This window comes from Sus scrofa, chromosome 2 (genome assembly GCF_054392235.1).
Source record: "Sus scrofa isolate SSC_HxYL_T2T_F1_AM1 chromosome 2, Sscrofa_HxYL_maternal_Yorkshire_Landrace_v2.0, whole genome shotgun sequence".
Lineage (NCBI taxonomy): Eukaryota > Metazoa > Chordata > Mammalia > Artiodactyla > Suidae > Sus > Sus scrofa.
The window spans coordinates 73,464,738-73,487,380 of NC_139384.1; the positions used below are offsets into that span (position 1 = coordinate 73,464,738).

The window sequence follows — 22,643 nt, forward strand, 5'->3', positions numbered from 1 at the left end:
AACAAAATTGACAAACCCCTGGCCAGACTCACTAAAAAGAGGAGAGAAAGAACCCAAATAAACAAAATTAGAAATGAAAAAGGAGAAATCACAACAGATACAGCAGAAATACAAAAAAACATAAGAGAATACTATGAACAACTATATGGCAACAAGTTTGACAATCTGGAAGAAATGGACACTTTCCTACAATCTTATAGCCTGCCAAAACTGAATCAAGAAGAAACAGACCAACTGAACAGACCCATCACTAGAAATGAAATTGAAGAGGTCATAAAATCACTCCCTACAAATAAAATCCAGGACCAGATGGCTTCACAGCCGAATTCTATCAAACATATAAAGAGGAATTGGTGACCATCCTCCTTCAACTCTTTCAAAAGGTTGAGGAAGAAGGAATACTCCCAAAGACATTCTATGATGCCACCATCACCCTCATTCCAAAACCAGACAGAGATACCACCAAAAAAGAAAACTATTGGCCAATATCATTGATGAATATAGAGGCAAAAATTCTCAACAAAATCTTAGCCATCCGAATCCAACAACATATCAAAAAAATTATACACCATGAACAGGTAGGGTTCATCACAGGTTCCCAAAGATGGTTCAACAAAGGTAAATCAATCAACATCATGCACCACATTAACAAAAATAAAAAGTCAAAAATCATATGATCATCTCATTAGATGAAGCAAAAAGCATTTGACAAAGTCCAACATCCATTCATGATCAAGACCCTCGCCAAAGTGGGTATAGAAAGAACATTCCTGAACATAATCAAAGCCATTTATGATAAACCCACAGACAATATAATACTCAATGGGGAACAACTGAAAGCCTTCTCACTCAAATCTGGAATGAAACAGGGATGCCCACTCTCACCACTGCTCTTCCACATAGTTTTGGAAGTCCTAGCCACAGCAATTAGACAAACAAAAGAAATAAAAGGCATCCATATAGGAAGAGAAGAGGTCAAACTGTCACTGTATGCAGATGACATGATACTATACATAGAAAACCCTAAGGACTCAACCCCAAAACTCCTTGAACTGATTAATAAATTCAGCAAAGTAGCAGGATAGAAGATTAACCTTCAGAAGTCAGTCACATTTCTGTATACCAGCAATGAAATATTAGAAAAGGAATACAAACATATGATACCTTTTAAAATTGCACCTCAAAAAAACAAATACCTCGGACTACAGCTGACCAAAGAGGTAAAGGACCTATATGCCGAGAACTATAAAACTTTAATCAAAGAAATCAAAGAAGATGTAAAGAAATGGCAAAATATTCCATGTTCCTGGATTGGAAAAATCATACTACCCAAAGCAATCTACAGGTTCAATGCAATCCCTATCAAATTACCCAGGACATTTTTCACAGAACTACAACAAACAATACAAACACTTATATAGAACAACAAAAGACCCAGAATCGCCAAAGCCATCCTGAGAAACAAAAACCAAACAGGAGGCATAACTCTCCCAGACTTCAAGAAATACTACAAAGCCACAGTCATCAAAACAGTGTGGTACTGGTATCAAAACAGACAGACAGACCAATGGAACAGAATAGAGCACCCAGAAATAAACCCTGACACCTATGCTCAATTCATCTTTGACAAGGGAGGCAAGAACGTAAAATGGGAAAAAGAAAGTCTATTCAGCCAGCATTGCTGGGAAACCTGGACAGCTGCATGCAAAGCAATGAAACTAGAACACACCCTCACACCATGCACAAAAATAAACTCCAAATGGCTGAAAGACTTAAATATACGACAGGACACCATCAAACTCCTAGAAGAAAACATAGGCAAAACACTCTCTGACCTCAACATCATGAATATTTTCTCAGGTCAGTCTCCCAAAGCAATAGGAATAAGAGAAAAAATAAACCCATGGGACCTCATCAAACTGAAAAGCTTTTGCACAGCAAAGGAAACCCAAAAGACAACAAAAAGACAACTTTCAGAATGGGAGAAAATACTTTCAAATGATGCAATGGACAAGGGCTTAATCTCTAGAATATATAAGTAACATATACAACTCAACAGCAAAAAAGCCAATCAACCAATGGAAACATGGGCAAAAGCCCTGAGCAGACTGTTCTGCAAAGAAGATAAACGGATGGCCAGCAAACACATGAAAAAAGGCCCAACATCGCTGATCATAAGAGAAACGCAAATCAGAATTACCATGAGATACCACCTCACACCAGTCAGAATGGCCATCATTCATAAGTCCACAAATCACAAGTGCTGGAGGGGGTGTGGAGAAAAGGGAAGCCTCCTGCACTGTTGGTGGGAATGTAAACTGGTACAGCCACTATGGAGACCAGTTTGGCGATACCTTAGAAATCTATACATAGAACTTCCATATGACCCTACAATCCCACTCTTGGCCATATATCCAGACAAAATTCTACTTAAAAGAGACACGTGCACCCGCATGTTCATTGCAGCACTATTCACAATAGCCAGGACATGGAAACAACCCAAATGTCCATCAACATACGATTGGATTAGGAAGAAGTGGTATGTATACACAATGGAATACTACTCAGCCATAAAAAAGAATGACATAACGCCATTTGCAGCAACATGGATAGAACTAGAGACTCTCATCCTGAGTGAAATGAGCCAGAAAGACAAAGACAAATACCGTATGATATCACTTATACCTGGAATCTAATATCCAGCACAAGTGAACATCTCCTCAGAAAAGAAAAGCATGGACTTGGAGAATAGACTTGTGGTTGCCTGATGGGTGAGGGAGGGAGTGGGAGGGATCGGGAACTTGGGCTTATCAGACACAACTGCGAATAGATTTACAAGGAGATCCTGCTGAATAGCATTAAGAACTTTGTCTAGATACTCATGTTGCAACAGAACAAATGGTGAGGAAAAAATGTAATTGTAATGTATACATGTAAGGATATCTTGATCCCCTTGCTGTACAGTGGGAAAATAAAAATAAATAAATAAATTAAAAATGAAATCCTAAATTCCCCAATTCAGATACAAAGGTGTAAGAATAAACTCAACCTCTAGATGGAATGTATTTTAATGTCACACCGCAAAAGATGTGGATACGGAAAAAGGCGGAGTATGACAGAAGGCCACCTCTGCAACCAATCTAACATAAGTACACATTTCAATTCAGTAGAGTTTTATTTTCATTCCACTTTCAGTGAATGAATGATATTAGTGAAAATTAGTCTGCTGTTATATGTGTTTTCAGTTGGTTTTCTGTTGGAATGTAAATTGGTGCATCTACTTCTGGAAACATTATGGAGGTTCCTCAGAAACATAGCAATAGAAATACCAAATTATGAATTGCCCATCAATTCCACTCTGGGCATATATCCAAAAATAAAAGCACTAACTTTAAAATATATGTGCATCCCAAAGTTCATAGTAGCACTATGGAAAATAGCTGATATGAATGAAGAAATAATACAAGTTCTCATCAATGGATGATTGGATTAAGAAGACATATGAGGTAGTGCAGTTCAGAAAGTAAAGTTTTTAAATTGATGAGCCTGATTTATAAATTTTAAGACTCTCACTGCTGGAAATTATCTCCTAGATCCTCCAATCCTGGCTTGGCATCTTACACATAAGGAACCTTAGGCACAAATGGATTGAAAAATTTGTCCAAAGTTATGGAACTTCTGTAGAGAGAGGTTTAAATTTGAATGCATGCCATTTCTCTAAAAGTCTTAACAGTCCTTTGAGTTGGAGGAGTGATAATAAAGATGGTGGAGTAAGAGGATGCACAGCACACATCTTCACACAAATACATCAGGAATACATCTGCAAATGGAGCAACGCTTACAGGAGACCTCATGAATACTGACAGAAGAAGCCAAATACCTTAAAGGAGAAGAGGGATCTCCACATAACTGGGTAGGATGGAGGAAAAGAAGAACAGAAAACAAATGGAAAGAAAAGGAAAGGGAAGGGAAGGGAAGGGTATGGAAGGAAAGGAAAGGAAAGGAAAGGAAAGGAAAGGAAAGGAAAGGAAAGGAAAGGAAAGGAAAGGAAAGGAAAAGAAAAAGAAATAAGTGAGTCAGGATCTGCATTCCTAGGAAGGAGCTGAAGGAGAAGAGACTTTCTTTTACCCAGTGGAGTCCCCTCACAAGCAGGGGGATCAGCTAGGACTGGAAAGTAACTTTGGAGGCTCAGAGGAAACACAACAGCCAGTCTGTGGCAGGTATGACAGAATGATACCTACACTGATGGTCCATCCTACTGCCCTGCATGCCCCAGCCTGAGATGCAGGACCACTGATATGGTGGGGGCAAGGGGATGGAGTAAGGTTTAAAGAACATACCCATGGAAAGAACTACAGTTATCTGCACAGAGACAGCCTGGAGGGGCTGAAGGGCAAAGTGCAACAACCAGGAATATTACTGGAGGGGACCTGGGCCACCAGGAATGCTGAATGCCATTTTTTACATGGCATTCAGGAAGCAGAGCCACCACTGTTATTTATTTCCCCATGTAGGCCACTCCCTCTTCAGCCCCTGGAAGGGGCTACCACCTATGTAGGTTCACTTGCCTCAGCCTCTTTCCTATACCCTCCACTGGAGTGAGCCCCGTGTGCCTGATTGCCATGGCACCTGCCTCCTACTTATATAGGCTCCTATGAGCCTTCTGCTTAATGAGAAGTTTCTGATGTGTTCCCTATATATAGAGGTTGGGCTAAAACCACAGGCTGAGCCCAAGGAGCCCCATGACTTGTGAAGAAGGGGTGAAATCTCTCCTTCCAACTATAATAAACACAGATTTATACCTTCATGGCAAGCTTTGTAAATTTTGTGTCTGTGGAACATCCCAATGTACAACAACTGTTCACACAGCAGATATGGGTCTGGTTTTAGCAGCTGTGGGCTTTGTGGATGTGTAAAAGTGTGGGTTAGACTAGGCCAGAGTCTGAGCTGTCTCCATGTTCCAGTAATGGGCCTAGATGCATAACTATTGCAGTTCTGCAACCTGACCTCAGTGGATCTATGCTGATGTCCTGGAGAAAACAATGCCTGAGAGACACTGGGGCCAACTACTGACATACCTATCTATGGTTAGGGTACATCCAAGAGCAGCACTGACAACATTGAATTCTGTGAACCTGCATAACAGGTAAAAGGTAACACAAAAGAGCACACTCACAGATGAACAGCTCCAGTGAAGGAATACTCAGGGGCCCCTCTCCTAACAGGAGCAATCCAATCCCTCTTACCTCACACCACAGACCAGAACTGAAGCTTGGAAACAGATTTATAACACCTAGGAAGAAGACCCTACCCATGACAGGACAGTGATAGTGACAGAGCAAACAAGAGGTCCTACTCAATACCCGGGGCAAGCCCTGGTAATCAAAATATCCATCACACTTGCTAGGAAGTGGGTAATGACCAGGATACACTGAGGAAAGAGGTGTCAGTCATCTATATTAAAAACAGCCCTCAAACCAAAAAATAAAGCCTAGACTATCTACCTAAAGTCATCCTGAGCTCAAGCTGCCTCTAAACTCACTCATTGACATGGCCCTGACCATCAGAGGAGAAAGACCCGGCTCAACCCACCAGTGGACCGGCACAAGTCTATCCCAGTAGGATGCCTGTGCACCTGCTAGACCAATGTCTCCCACCAGGAGGTAGACAGCAGAAGCAAGAGGAAGCATGATTCTGAAGCCTGTAGAAAGAGGAACAGAAACACAGAAATCAGACAAATGAGATGAGAGAAAAATATGTTTATGATGAAGACATAAGATAAAAACCCACAAAACAACTACCTGAAAAGAAAATAGGCAATCTATCTGGAAAAAAAATAGATAGAGGGATCAAGATGGTGGAGGAGTAAGACATAGTGCTCACCTTTTCCCGCAAACACATAAAAAATTCTGATGTAGAACCATTCACACTAAACATCTACTGAATGCTGGCAGAAGCATTAACCCTCCAAAAAGGGCTAGGAACACTCTTCATAACTGGGTAGAACAAAAAGAAATGAGAGAGCAAGAGAGAGAGGAAGAGGAATCAGGATAAGACTAGCACTCCTGAGAGGGAGCTCTGAAAGAGGAAAGGAACCCACACTCTGGAAAGCCATCTACCTGACAAAGATATCAGCTGAGATGGAGGTACCTCAGAGTTTCAGTGAAAAGTGCAACAGTGGGACTGAGGAGGGCAAAACAGAGTGAGAGCCACAGAGATCATCTATACCACCACTCCCAGACACAACAGACCAAGATACTTGGGCAGGGGTCAGGCATTGAGACTCAGGCTCCAGAAGTCAGTTCCAGGGAGAGGAATGTGTTGGCTTTGTGGAGACAGTGTGAGGGGCTAGGGAGTTGTGTGCCATAGGCAGTCATCTCAGACACCAGAGGTAGGTGCAGCCCATCACCATTAGGGGTCTGTGAACAGGCACCACCAGTGGTTCCAGTCAACTCAGAGGCCAGCAAACAGGAGGACACTGCAACCTAACACTGCCTGCTGTTGCTCTCACACCCATGGGAAAGCACCAGATCTGCTGCTGCCACTGCCAAATTCTCTGGGTGCTGTCTACCCCTGCCTGAAGATCACTGTCAGCTCCCAGGGCCCTGCAACTAGGATCAGCCTGTGCCAAACTTTCCTCAAGTCCTTTCCACTGTCAAGGACTCAGGAACCAGATACTGGCTACTAGCCCTTCCCGTTGCCTCCACCTTTCTGGAAGCATTTACAGCACTCTTAAAATAAATAGAAAGACCACACAAAAATATCACCAGTGCTCACACATATAAATAGCCCTCCTAGGCTACAGTAGTTGATTTCCCTAAACTCAGAGAATGAGAAAATTATAAGCAAAATGAAGTAGATCAGGAACGATTCCGCATTAAAAGAATAGAAGTCACCTGAAGGAACACGCAATGAAACAGACCCCTGCAGTCTAACAGACACAGACTTCAAAAGGAGATAGTGAAAATACAGAAGGAATTAAGAGTGAATATGAAGGTATTAAGAGCAGATATGAATAGTAATGCAAATTACTTTAGAAAGGAACTAGCATATACGAGGAGGAGCCAGGAAAAATTAGAAAATTAATTTGCAGAATGCAAGCTGAGTTAAAGGCACTGAAGGGCAGAGAGAATAATGCAGATGACTTGGAAGATAGAACAATGGAAATCACACAATCAGGATAGCATGCAGAAAACCAATGAAAAAAACACGAAAGCAATATAGGAGAGCTATGGGATAATACAAAGTAGGCCAATCTACAGATACTAGGGATTCCAGAAGGATAAGAAAAAGAAAAGATAATTGTGCATATATTTGAAGAAATTATAGCTAAAAATGTTCCAAGTCTAAAGGAAACAAGTATTAAGATAGAGGAAGCACAGAGGGCCCCCCAAAATTTGAAGCCAAACAGGCCCACACCAAGACTTACTATAATAAAAATGACAAAACGTTAAATATAAAGTGAGGATTCTAAATACAGAAAGAAAAAAAATTAGTTAATTACAAGGGAACCCACATAAGGCTATCAGCTGATTTCTCTACTGTAACACTACAGGCCAGAAAAGGGGGACAAGATATAGTCAAAGTTCTAAAAGGGAAAATTCTGCAGCCTAGAATACTCTACCCAGCAAGAATATCATTTAAAATAGAAGGAGAAATAATGATTTTCTCCAACAAACAAAAACTAAAAAAGTATGACAATACTAAACACATTCTAAAAGAAATAATAAAGGGCTCCTCTAAATAAAAAAAAGTAAGAAGAAATAGGATGGAGGAAATCACAGTTGGAAAGGAATCACTTGAGTAAGCCAGTATACAGATCTTAAGAAAATATATTGTAACACTGATGATAGAGATAAGGAAAAGCAAAAGGACAAACATAAAGATGTTAAAAAAAAGACTTAAAAATCACAGAATTTGGGGAAGGAAAGTAAGAAAAACTAGACTCTTTTTTTAGAATACATTTGAGCCTATAGGACTATCAAGCTAAACAAGCAGGTATAGGAAGGGGTTAACATACTCGAAAAACAGGACAACCATAAATCAAAACCAAACATTATATTAAAAAAAAACTGAAAAGAGAACACATGCATAAAATAAAAGTATCCAACAAAAAAAAAAAAAAAAGGAAGGAACAAAGGAGAAACTAGAATCAACTGGAAGACAAGGTTTAAAATGGCAATAAATTGGGAGTTCCTGTCATGGCGCAGTGGTTAACGAATCTGACTAGGAACCATGAGGTTGTGGGTTCGATCCCTGCCCTTGCTCAGTGGGTTAACAAGCCGGCATTGCTGTGAGCTGTGGTGTGGGTCGCAGATGCAGCTCAGATCCCACGTTGCTGGGGCTCTGGCATAGGCTGGCAGCTACAGCTCTGATTAGACCCCTAGCCTGGGAATCTCCATATGCCACGGGAGCAGCCCAAGCATGGCAAATAGAAAAAAAAAGGCAATAAATACATATTTATCAATAATTACCATAAATTTCAATGGACTAAGTGCTCCAATCAAAAGACAGAGAGTAGCAGACTGGATGAAAAAAGAGTAGCCTACAGTATGTTGTCTATAAGAGACTAGCCTTAGGGCAAAGGAAACATAAAAATTGAAAGTGAGGGGATGGAAATGGATATTCTGAATGGAAAAGACAGGAAAGCAGGAGCTACCATACTCATATCAGACAAAATAGACGTTAAAAATAATGCCATAAAGAAGGACACTGTGTAATGATAAAAGGATACATTCACGGAGAGGATATTACAATCATCAATATATATGCCCCTAATATAGGAGCATCCAGATACATACAACAAATACTACAGACATAAAAGGAGAAATTGGTGTGGATAAAATCATAGTAGGATATTTTTAACACTCCACTCACATCAATGGACCAATCCTCTAAAAGAAAATCAATAAGGCAACAGAGTTTCTAAATGAAACAATAGAAAAGTTAGACTTAATTGACATTTTCAGGAGCATGCATCCAAAAAAAATCAGAATATACAGTCATATCAAGTGCTCATGGAACATTCTCAAGGATTGAGCACATCGTGGGGCACAAAATAACCTCAAAAAATTAAGAGTATAGAAATTATTTTCAGTATCTTCTCTGACCACAATGGCATGCAACTAGAAATCAACCACAGGAAAAGAAATGAGAAAAATTGATGACATGGAGACTAAACAACATGCTACTGAAAAAAGCAGTGGGTCAATGAGGAAATCAAAAGGGAAAATTAAAAATACCTCAAGACAAATGATAATGAAAACACAACCATTCAAAATACATGGGATGCTGCAAAAGCAGTGCTTAGAGAGAAGTTTATAGTGATATAGGCCTTCCTCAGAAAAGAAAAATCTCAAATCATCATCTCACTTTACCACCTAAAAGAATTAGAAAAAGAAGAATAAACAAAACCTAAAATCAGCAGAAGGAAGGAAATGATAAAGACCAGAGAGTAAATCAATAAAATAGAGATTCAAAAAATGATAGGAAAAATCAAAACAAAGACATGGTTCTTAGAAAGTTCAAAAAAATTGACAAACCTTTGTCAGACTAAGCAAGAAGAGGAGACAAAGAACCCAAATAAACAGAATATGAAATGAATAATGATAAATCTCAGCATATTCGGCAGAAATCCAAAAACCATAAGAAAATACTATGAGCAATTATATGCTGACAAATTTGACAACCTAGAAGAAACAGACAATTTTCTAGAGATTTACAGCCCACCAAAACAGAATAAAAAAAATAGGTCAATTGAATAGACCCATCACTAGAAATTGAATCGACTATGTAATAAAAAAAAAATACTCCCTACAAACAAAAGTCCAGGGCCAGATGCCATCACAGGAGAATTCTATCAAACATCCAAAGAGTAATTTATACACATCCTTAAAATTTTCCAAAAGGTTGAAGAAAAGAGACACTCCCAAAGACATTCTATGAAGCCACCATCACCCTAATACCAAAACCAGACAGAGAATACTGAAAAAAAGTATAGGCCAATATTGTTGATGAACATAGATGCAAAAATTCTCAACAATGTTTTAGACAACTGAATCCAACAACATATAAAAAGATCAAACGTGACCAAGTGGGATTCATCCCACATTCACAAGGATGGTTCAACATAAACAAATCAATCAATGTCATATATCACTTTAACAAAGGAAAAGTCCAAAACCACATGATAATCTCAATAGATGCAAAAAAGCATCTGACATAGTCCAACATCCATTCATGATTAAAAATTCTTACCAAAATGGGTATAGAGTGAATATACCTCAACATAATAAAAGTCATTTATGACAAACTCACAGCCAATGTAATATTCAATGTAGAGAAATGAAATGCATCCCACTAAAATATGGAACAGGACACGGATGCCCACTCTCACCACTGTTATTCAACATAGTATTGGAAGTCCTACCCACAGCAATCAGACAAACAAAAGAAATAAAATGTATCCAAATTGGCATAGAAGAGGTAAAACTGTCACTGTATGCAGAAAACCCTAAGAACTCCACACAAAAACTACTCAAACTGATCAATTAATTCAGCAAGGTAGCAGGATACAAGATTTATATTCAGAAATCTGTTACATCTCTGAATATTAACAATGAAATATTAGAAAAGGAATATAAATATACAACTTTTAAAATTGCACCCCTCAAAATTAAATACCTATGAATAAACATGACCAAGGAGGTGAAATATGCTGAGAACTATAAAATATTAACAAAGGAAATTAAAGAGGACTAAAATAAATGGAAAGATAACCTATGCTTCTGGATTGGGAGAATTATTATTGATAAAATGACCATACTACCCAAATCAATCTACAGATTCAATACAATCCCTATCAAATTACTCATGGTATTTTTCACAGAACTAGAACAAACAATCCAAAACTTTATATGGAACCATAAAAGACCCAGAATTGCCAAAGCATTCCTGAGGGGGGGAAATAATCAAGCAGGAGGCATAACTCTCCGAGATTCCAGAAAATATTATAAAGCTACAGTAACAAAGACAGTGTGGTACTGGTACAAGAATAGACATAGAGACCAATGGAACAGAATAGAGAACCCAGAATAAACTCAGACACTTAACATCAATTAATCTTTGATAACAGAGGAAAGAATATAAAATGTGAAAGACAGTCTCTTCAGCATGTGGTACTGAGAAAACTGGACAGCTGCATGTAAATCAGTGAAACTAGAACACAAATTGGAAAAGAAGTAAGACTACCAGCATCTGCAGATGTCATGATACTCTATCTAGAAAATCATACTAAAAAAGCTACAAGAAAGCTACTAGAGCTGATAAATAAATTCAGTAAATTTACAGCATACATTATTAATACATGAAAATCTCTTGTTATCATATACACTAAAAATGAAAGATCAGAAAGAAAAATTAGGGAACTCATTTCATTTACCATCACATCAAAAATAATAAATTACCTGGGAATAAACCTAACTAAAGAGCAAAAATGCCTGTACTCTGAAAACTATAACACATTGATAAAATAAATTAAATATGACACAAAATAATACCGTGTTCTTGGGATGGAAGAATCAATATTGTCAAAATGACTATAGTACCCATGGCAATCTACATATTCAATGCAGTCCCTATCAAATTACAAATGGCATTTTTCACAGAACTAGAACAAACAATCAAAAAATTTATATTTAGCCATAAAAGACACAGAATTGCCATAGCAATCCTGAGGAAACACAAACCGAGCAGGGGAAATAATTCTCCCAGACTTCGCACAGTATTACAAAGCCACAGTAATCAAGACAGTGTGGTACTGGTAACCAATACAGACATATAGACAAATGGAACAAAATGGAGAACACAGAAGTAAACCCAAACACCTATGGTCAATTAATCTTTGACAAAGGAGGCAAAAATAGAAAATGGGAAAAGTCTTTTCAGCAAGTGGTGTTGGGAAAACTGCACAACCACATATAAATCAATGAAAATGGACAGCCACATTAAAATCAATGAACACACCATCACGCCCTGCACAAAAATAAACTCAAAATAGCTCTAAAGACTTAAACTCAAGTCACCATCAAAATCCTAGAAGAGAACATAGACAAAACATTCTCTGACATCAACCTTACAAATGTTTTCTCAGATCAGTCTCCCAAAGAAACAGAAATAAAAGCAAAAATAAACCAGTGGGACCTAATCAAAATAACGAGTTTTTGCACAGCAAAGGAAACCAAAAAAAAAAAAAAAAAAAAAAAAAAAAAGGACAACCTATGGAATTGGAGAAAATAGTTTCAGATGATGCAGCTGGCAAGGGCTTGATCTCTAAAATATACAAACAACTTGTACAACTCAACAACAAAAAAGCCAACAACCCAGTTTAAAAATGGCCAAAAGATCTGAATAGACATTTCTCCAAAGAAGATACACTGATGGCCAACAAGCACATAAAAGAAATGCTCAACATCACTAATTATTAGAGAAATGCAAATCAAAACTACTATGAGGTATCACCTCACACCACTCAGAATGGCCATCATTAACATGTCAACAAATAACAAACACTGGAGAGGGTGGTGGGAATGTAAATTGGTGAAACCACTTTGGAAAACATTATGGAGGTACCTCAGATAACTAAATATTGAACTACCACACACATGACCCAGCAATCCCATTCTTGGTCATATATCCGGACAAACTTTCTTTGAAAAAGGTAGATGCAGCTGTATGTTCATTGCAGCACTATTCATAATAGCTGAGACATGGAAACAACCTAAACATCCATCAACAGATGAATGGATTAAGAAGATGTGGTATATATACACAATGGAATACTACTCAGCCATAAAACAGAGCAAAAGAATGCCATTTGCAGCAACATGGATGGAACTAGAGATTCTCATACTGAGTGAAATAAGTCAGAAAGAGAAATACAAATACTGTTGTTGCCTGTGACAACAGAACTCGGGATATTTCTGGAGATCAGCTTAAATGTAACACAGAGACTGCTAATGCTGTGCTAATGCTGTAACAAGCAAAAACCCCATGTCTATCTTTTATTAGATATATAGTCAAGGTCTATCTTTTATTAGAATCATGAATAATAATACTATGTGGCAAAACGTGGAGGGCAAAATTTTTCACAAAGATTAATGATAAGACTTGTTAAACCCAGGGCAGGAAACACACTTAAATAAGGGTAGATTATTAACAATGTTTGTTCTAACAATCACTCAATCTATTCTCAGCAAGGACAGGTCTGTTTTTGTTCTAACATAAGATGTTATCTCATTAACTATGCTCAGCAAGCCTGTTTGTTTCCTTATTAGGATCTATAAACTTTAACTGTTTTATATCCTTTCCCTTACATAACTTTCTTGGCATTCTGAAAAGAGGTCATGATTTTTCCATGACCTTTACTTTTTATTCTTTTCCTTACTCTGCTTATGTGCTTTTACACCCAAGGTCTATGTCCTTCCTTTCTTCCACTCACAAAATATCATCACTTATATCTGGAATCTAATATGTGGTGCAAATGAATCTTTCCTCAGGAAAGAAACTCATGGATTTGGAGATCAGACTTATAGTTGCCAAGGGGGAGGGAATCGGATGGACTGGAAGTCTGGGGTTAACAGATGCCAATAATTGCATTTGGAGTGGATAAGCAAAGAGATACTGCTGTATAGCATGGGGAAATGTATCTAGTCAGTTGTGATGGAACATGATGGAGGATAATATATATATATATATATATATATATATATATATATATATATATGACTGTCACTTTGCTATACAGTGTAAATTGACAGAACACTGTAAACCAACTTTAAATGGAAAAAATAAAAATCATAAAAAGAATAAAATTACAACATTCCTTAAAACCATACATAAAAATAAATTCAAAATGGAGTAAACACTGAAATGTAAGTCTGGATACTATAAAATTCTTAGAGCTGAACAAAGGCAGAATAGTCTGAAATAAAGTGCAGCAATATCTTTTTGGATCCATTTCCAAGAGTAATAAAAACAAAAACAAAAAATTTAAAAATATGATCTTCTTTTCTCGACACTTCAAAATTTTGCACAGCAAAGGAAATAACAAATACAAAAAGGAAACCCAGACAATGGGAGAACATCTTGAAAACAAAGCAACCAATAAGGGATAAATCTTCCAAATATACAGATATCTAATGCAGATTTCTGTTTTAAAAAATGTTCATTTATTAATGATGGCCATTCTGACTGGTGTGAGGTGGTATCTCATGGTAGTTTTGATTTGCATTTCTCTTATAATCAGTGATGTTGAGCATTTTTTCATGTGTTTTTTGGCCATCTGTATATCTTCTTTGGAGAAATGTCTATTCAGGTCTTTTGCCCATTTTTCCATTGATTGATTGGCTTTTTTGCTGTTGAGTTGTATAAGTTGCTTATATATTCTAGAGATTAAGCCCTTGTCAGTTGCATCATTTGAAACTATTTTCTCCCATTCTGTAAGTTGTCTTTTTGTTTTCTTTTGGGTTTCCTTTGCTGTGCAAAAGCTTTTCAGTTTGATGAGGTCCCATGGGTTTATTTTTGCTCTTATTTCTATTGCTTTGGGAGACTGACCTGAGAAAATATTCGTAATGTTGATGTCAGAGAGTGTTTTGCCTATGTTTTCTTCTAGGAGTTTGATGGTGTCCTGTCGTATATTTAAGTCTTTCAGCCATTTGGAGTTTATTTTTGTGCATGGTGTGAGGGTGTGTTCTAGTTTCATTGCTTTGCATGCAGCTGTCCAGGTTTCCCAGCAATGCTGGCTGAATAGACTTTCTTTTTCCCATTTTATGTTCTTGCCTCCCTTGTCAAAGATGAATTGAGCATAGGTGTCAGGGTTTATTTCTGGGTGCTCTATTCTGTTCCATTGGTCTGTCTGTCTGTTTTGGTACCAGTACCACACTGTTTTGATGACTGTGGCTTTGTAGTATTTCTTGAAGTCTGGGAGAGTTATGCCTCCTGCTTGGTTTTTGTTTCTCAGGATTGCTTTGGCAATTCTGGGTCTTTTGTAAATAACAAGTGCTGGAGGGGCTGTGGAGAATAGGGAACCCTCCTGCACTTTTGGTGGGAATGTAAACTGGTACAGCCACTATGGAGACCAGTTTGGAGATACCTTAGAAATCTATACATAGAACTTCCATATGACCCCGCAATCCCAGTCTTGGGCATCTATCCGGACAAAACTCTACTTAAAAGAGACACGTGCACCCGCATGTTCATTGCAGCACTATTCACAATAGCCAGGACATGGAAGCAACCCAAATGTCCTTCGACAGATGATTGGATTCGGAAGAGGTGGTATGTATACACAATGGAATACTACTCAGCCATAAAAAAGAATGACATAATGCCATTTGCAGCAACATGGATGGAACTAGAGAATCTCATCCTGAGTGAAGTGAGTCAGAAAGACAAAGACAAATACCATATGATATCACTTATACCTGGAATCTAATATCCAGCACAAATGAACATCTCAGAAAAGAAAAGCATGGACTTGGAGAATAGACTTGTGGCTGCCTGATGGGAGGGGGAGGGAGTGGGAGGGATCGGGAGCTTGGGCTTATCAGACACAACTTCGGATAGATTTACAAGGAGATCCTGCTGAATAGCATTGAGAACTATGTCTAGATACTCATATTGCAACAGAACAAAGGGTGGGGAAAAAATGTAATTGTAATGTATACATGTAAGGATAACCTGACCCCCTTGCTGTACAGTGGAAAATAAAAAAAAATGTTCAGAAGATCTAATGAAGCATTTTTCCAAAGAAGACACAGTTGGCCAAAGAGGACTTAGAAAGATGATCAACATCACTAACAATTAGAGAAATGCAAATCGTAACTCTAATGAGGTATCAGCTGACTTAGAATGACCATCATTAAATATGTACAAACAATAAATGCCGAAGAGAGTGTGAATATAAGGGATCCTTCCCACACTGTTGTTGGGAATGTAAATTGGTACCACCATTCTGGAGTATAGTATGTAGGTTCTATTAAAAAACTAAATATGTAATAAAAACTACCACATTTTCTAGGAATTCCAGTCATGGCATCTATCTAGAGAAAAGCATACTTTGAAATAATATATGCATCCCAATATTCATTGTAGCACTATTAACAATAGCCAACACCTGGAAACAACCTAAATGTTCATACAGAAGACTGGATAAAGATGTGGTACATATATACAGTGGGATATTACCTAGCCATGAAAAGGAATGAAATAATGCCATTTGCAGCAATATCGATGGACCCAGATATTATCATACTAAGTGAAGTTAGTCAGAAAAGACAAAAATGATAAAATATCACTTGCATGTGGAATCTGTTTTTCAGATTCTGTTTCTGAACTTATTTTCAGAACAGAAACAGACTCACAGGTTTTTAAAACAAACTTATGGTTTCTAAAGGAGACGGCAATGTGGAGGGATAGATTGGAGGTTTGGGACTGGCATATGCACACTATAGTATATGGAATTATTAGCAACAGAGAACCTTTTATATAGCACAGAGACTTCTACCTAGTATTCTGTGATAATCTATGTGGGAAAAGAATCTGAAAAAGGATCAATGTGTGTGTACATATAACTGAATCACTTTTTTGCACAGTTGAAAAATTATCACAACATTGTAAACCAACAATACCTTAATAAATGTTTAAAAAATGAAAAAAATAAGGTAAAAGGTTTGGGGAAAAAAACTAAAATAAACTCAAAGATTTTGAAATCAAAATTTTGATTACCATAAGGAAAACCATAGGGGAAGGTGTAAATTAGGAGTATGGGAATAATAGATACACACAACTCTATATAAGATAGATGAGTAATAAAGACCTTCTGCATAGCACAGGGAAAACTACTCAATAATATGTAAGAATCTCTACAGAAAAAAAGGAATGGATTAGGATATATACATATGAAATTAAGACAACATTGTTAAGTCAACTGTACTACAACAAAAATTAAAAAGTAGATTGTGAGTTTTATATGCATACATACATATATGTATATATATGCATAACTTAGCCATAAAAAAGAATGAAATTCTGACATTTGCCACAATAGGCATGGGGCTAAAATATACCATGCTTAGTCAAGTAAGTCAGCCAGAGGAGTAGAAATGCTAAAAATAATACAAATGAGAATATATGAAAGATAGACACAGAGTCACAGATATAGAAAACAAACTAGTGGTTAGCATAGGTGAGAGGGAAATGGGGGAGAAATTTAGGGCAATGGGATTAACAATACAATCTATTATTTGTATAATAGATAAGTAACAAGACCATATGTATTACGTGAGGAACTATTACCATTATTTTGTAATAATTTATAACGGAATATAATCTACAAAAGTACTGGATTACTATGTACACCTGAAACTAATATGACATTGTAAATTCACTATACTTCAGTAGTAAAGTATATGTGTTTTTGGTTTTTAAATTGATAGAACACAACTTGCAATTTTATGCATTACTTTCATTAAAGTGGCACTTTAATGAAAGAAAAATTCATGTAGACTAAGTGAAAAATAGCATTTGTCTATTCAAGGGAATACTAGAGTCATTAAGAATTTTTACAATTACATACAATGTAATAGAAAGTGCTTATTATAAAACAATTGAAAAGTGGTATACAAAATTCTACATAGGATATGATTTTTATTTAAAAATTTGCAATTTACATTAGAATTTTTGGTGAATTGAGTCACCAGAATGAAGTTGCAGAAGCTCTGGTGTAAACAAGCTGTCTCACATTTTCACTGTTAATATTTGAGGCAAGATAATTGTTTTTGTTAAGTTCTGTCCTGTGTATGGAGGGTGTTTAGCTGCATCCTTTCTGACATTATCAAATATCCTCTGGTGAAAAAAAAAATCTCTGGCTGAGAATCACAGCTCAGTAAGAGAACTGGAGGCATCCTGATAGAATTCTGTTAAAAACTCCTCCCCATTAATCTATTTTGGGGAAAAAATCTATAATGATGACATTTCAGTTAAGCAAATGATACTTCTACAGGGTATAATCCACAATCTAAAGAACAGTTGCAAATGATTCAATATATTATATGAAAATACAGATTTATTTATTTGGGATAACATTTACATTATTGGAGAAGGAAAGAAAGTAGGACATTAGTATATTTTATATAACTAATATATAAATTCTAATTCAGAGTAATACTAAAGTGACATCTAATAGTTCGCTGATCTAATTTTTTCATTTTGAATATGCTATAAAGAATAATTTAGTTAATTGATGTGGTATCAAAATTTATAGTTCATACAAAACATAAGATGAAGACAAAACTATAATGATTATGCTTTTATTGTTCCTCACAAAAATGAAAATACTGTCTTTTGTGTTTTCTATTTCTATTTGATTTATAGCATAAAAACTAGTGATGCTTAGAATTAGAATGAATCTCTAACAAAACCCAACCAAGCAATGTAGTAAGCCCTCTGCATCATCTCAAATAAGTGAATTTCCAGCCTCTCCTTGAGTGATAAAACACTCACCAGCTGATTGAATAAGCTATTCTAGTTTTGGTGGGATTTTTAACTTAATTTTTCTCTGTGGTGCTAAGTAAGAGTTGTTTGTTTATTTTGTGTGTATGGATATCCAAATATTCCAGAAATACTTATTTAAAAGACTATTGTTTCCTTAGTTAAAACAAAACAAAACAAAAACAAAAACAAACAAACAAAACTTCCCCCCCAAAATAAGTGTAATTTTCAGCAAAACTTTCAATTCCTCTGTGCCCCATGCCTAAAATGGGGATGGAGTAAGTTATAGCACTACCTCACAGAATGAACTTCTCTAAAATTTAAATCACATAATCCTTTAAGGTACTAAGGTAGGTTATGGAACTTAAAACCTCTCACTGTATCTCATAACTTACAAACATTTTGTAATGAGGGGTCAAATGACAGCTCCTAACTTCAGATGGAAGTATGAAATTCCTAAGGTTTTAGCAAAGCTAAGAAGTGCACTGCCTGAGGTTTTTCATTAAAGAAACAAAGAAGTCCCCCTTATAAAGAAGTGTATTGTGATTTTCTAAGCGTATCATGGGCTGTGTCACCACCACAAGTCGATGATTTAGAGACCTAAGGGTCCTGGTCAAGACAGTTGTCTCAGCCTCACATGTTGGAGAAAACATAAACTCAGGATTGGGATAAGGTTTTTGGAGGTTAGTTTTCTCAAAGGCACAAAAATTAATGGAGAAGAATTACTAAAAACTGAATTCACCTGACTTATAACTCGATCTCCTGAGAATGCAGAATCAGCAGGAAAATTTTCTGTCTAGACCAATTTGCATAGGGAAATCATGTGATTATCGGTCATTGTAACCTGAGGGAAATGTACCTAATGAGTAGACATGGACAGCTGTAAATATCTCCTCCGCTGCAGTCCCAGAGCTTATACAACCTGGACATGGATGAGACAGGTGTTGCATTTGGAGTCATAAGTTTGAGTAAAGGACCAATACTTGACCATTTCCTGCTCACTTGTCTGGGGACAGAGCGTCAGTCTCCACCATCAGCCATCTAGGAAGAGATTCTGATTTTCACACAGAGACCTTCCTTTCAGAGATCCCATGCAGGTGAGTCCAAGAGTATAAAAACTCCTGCCTAAAAGTGTCAGAGAGAATAAACTCTAAGAATATTAACTGAGGTAATCTCATAAACAACTCAGCCTAGCCCAGAGCCTAGAGACCACAGTGGCATTTTTCTTGCTTGTTTAAAGTATCAATGAATTTTTATGATGCCAAAAAGAGAAGTAAACATTGATCTTACTAAGGCAATGTTCAGTGATGCCAATTAGATGATAGGATGGATGCCCAATTACTGGAGGAGTGAGAGGCATAAAATGCTCCCAATAAAATTTGAATGTATGTGCAAGTATCTTAATTAACTGAGCAAAGAGAGAGGATATTCCTTATGGAGGGATATGGAATAAAGTGAAGGCATTTCTTTCTAAATTTTAAGATGTGGCATATTTGACCATGTTTCCATATTGATTAAAAAGATCCACACCAAAGAATATTTGTAAACAGCTGCTGCAAGAGGCATATATTTCACACTACCTTCTGTGAAAAATAAAGAAATTATGTTGTGTGAAGTGGTGTGATAATGGAGTTACCTTGAGCCTAAATCTAATACTTGTGAGACATAAAGTGGGTATACTGAAATTGAGCCCCAAGCCTCTTGCTACCTGAGGAATTTCCAAATTGGAATTTCTGAATAACATTTCTACATAACCTAATCTGATCAATTTGAATTTATCAACTGTAAGGTAATCAGGATGGGGTAGAGGTGAAAAAGACAGAAATAACACAGTGTAGGAAGTCAAGACTATGTGTGTGTGTGTGTGTGCGCGTGCGTGTGTGTGCATGTGTGTGTGTTTCTATCTATGGATTGTGCAGTGTGAGAAGTCATCAGAGAAAGGGTACTGATCTGATATATTCCAAGGTTACTCTTATCCAGAGGCCAGAACTCAAATCAACAGAAGGAATTCATTTAAACATTCAGCCATATTTTGCAACCATTCCATGAAGGGCTAGACATATGTGGCATGGATAAGGGACTCCTTGAGACTTGAAGTTTCAGCAGCATCATGGAGGTCTCCATGTTCCTCAACAATCATGAACCTCATGGGCCTCTCCATACTCTCCTTCCTGCCCATTACCCTCCCCAAATTGACTTCCTTATTTAAAAAAAAAAAAAAAAAACTCAAATATCTTAAACAAGCACCTTCCAAGGACTTTGCACTGGCTGTTCTCCCTGCCAGGGACACATTTCTCCTGATATGTTCATGACTCATGATCTTTCTTCCTTGAAGTCTCTGTCCAGATATTACCTTACTTGTGTGTTTTGTCTGAACACAAATTAAAAAGTAGCACTCATCTTTACTCTTTCTCTTATACCTGCTTTCCTTTTCTTCATAGCACCTCTTATCATCTGATATGTTATACAATTTTTTATTTGCTTATATTTTTTCTCCGTAACTTGAATTTATGAGCTTTTGGTTTTCAGTATACTATAGTGATTGCCTAGATGGCAACTGGAGCATTGTTAGCACTCAATTTATATTCCCTACATGAATGAAATTTTTTCTCATTTAATAGGTGGAATCCATGACATACTGGGGAACAAGATGAAAGTAGAATAAGCTTGCAAATTAGATGTGACAGAGGAATCCCATGAAGGTGGCTGAATCTATACACTAAATATTGAAATTAATTATTGACAGCCAATTATAAATGGTAGCATTCAAACAATGTGAGTAATGTCTGATTATATGAAAATGAGTTATGTTATCTTTCCCTCTCCTCCTAGTCACCTTCAACACATGGCACCAGGAAACAAAACAGGAGTTTCAGAATTTCTTCTTTTGGGATTTTCAGAGGAAGCAGACATGCATCCCCTCATATTTGGGCTTTTCCTCTCCATGTACCTGATCACAGTGTTTGGAAACCTGCTCCTCATTCTTGCTGTCAGCTCTGACTCCTGCCTCCACACACCCATGTACTTCTTCCTCTCCAACTTGTCCTTTGTAGACATCTGTTTCATCTCTGCCACCATCCCAAAGATGTTGCAAAACATCTGCAGCAAGAGGAAAGTTATAACCTATGCAGGCTGTATCACCCAGATGTATTTTTTCATACTGTTTGCAGGGTTGGATGCCCTCCTCCTGACTGTGATGGCCTATGACCGCTTTGTGGCCATTTGCCACCCCCTGCACTACATGGTCATTATGAACCCTCAAATCTGTCAAATTCTGGTTATGGTTAGCTGGATTACCAGTGTCCTAGATTCCCTGTTACAAACATTAATGACATTGAGGCTGTCCTTCTGTAGAAATGTGAAACTTCCTCACTATTTCTGTGAACTCAAACAATTGATCCAACTTGCCTGTTCGGACAAATGTCTTAATAACATGGTGATGAATTTTGCAGCTGGGTTGCTGGGCGGTATTCCCCTTGCTGGTATCCTTTACTCTTACTATAAGATAGTTGCCTCCATACGTGGAATCTCATCAGCTCAGGGGAAGTATAAAGCCTTTTCCACCTGTGCATCTCACCTCTCAGGTGTCTCCCTATTTTTTTCTACAAGCCTAGGAATATACCTTAGCTCTTCAGCTACCCACAGCTCATACTTAATTGAGATCAACTCAGTGATGTACACAGTGGTCACACCCATGCTGAACCCCTTCATTTACAGTCTGAGAAACAAACATATTAAGCGAGCTCTGAAAGCTTTCTTTCATATGGCAGCCATCAGAAGCCCAGTTGACCTGGGCTGAAGAAGAGCACATGACGGAAGGGTTCAGAGACTCACAGCCAGAAATGGCAAACTTTGATCAGATTTTGGAATTTGAACTTGTGCCTCTACTTATTTCCTGGGATTTTCATTTCTCTGACATCTGTTTCTTGATATAATTTACATAACTCACTTGATTAGCCTCTTGTTGATTAGCCTTATGATCTACTCTTGTGCAAGTGTTTTCCCCTGTGACAGTTTTCCCACTCTCTCACATTTATTCTCAGCCTTGGTTCTGAAAGATTGGGGAATTACCATGTTTAAATAGGAATGGATGG

At 37.3% G+C, this 22,643-nt stretch overlaps 1 protein-coding gene across 1 annotated transcript; it reads left to right on the top strand.

Moving 5' to 3' along the window:
• The first annotated feature begins 21,394 nt into the window (after positions 1 to 21,394).
• LOC100523591 (olfactory receptor-like protein OLF4) lies at positions 21,395 to 22,348 on the top strand. The gene has a single exon (XM_021085110.2). It carries the CDS (start codon positions 21,395 to 21,397, stop codon positions 22,346 to 22,348), a length of 954 nt encoding a protein of 317 aa, XP_020940769.2.
• Positions 22,349 to 22,643: the final 295 nt, after the last annotated feature.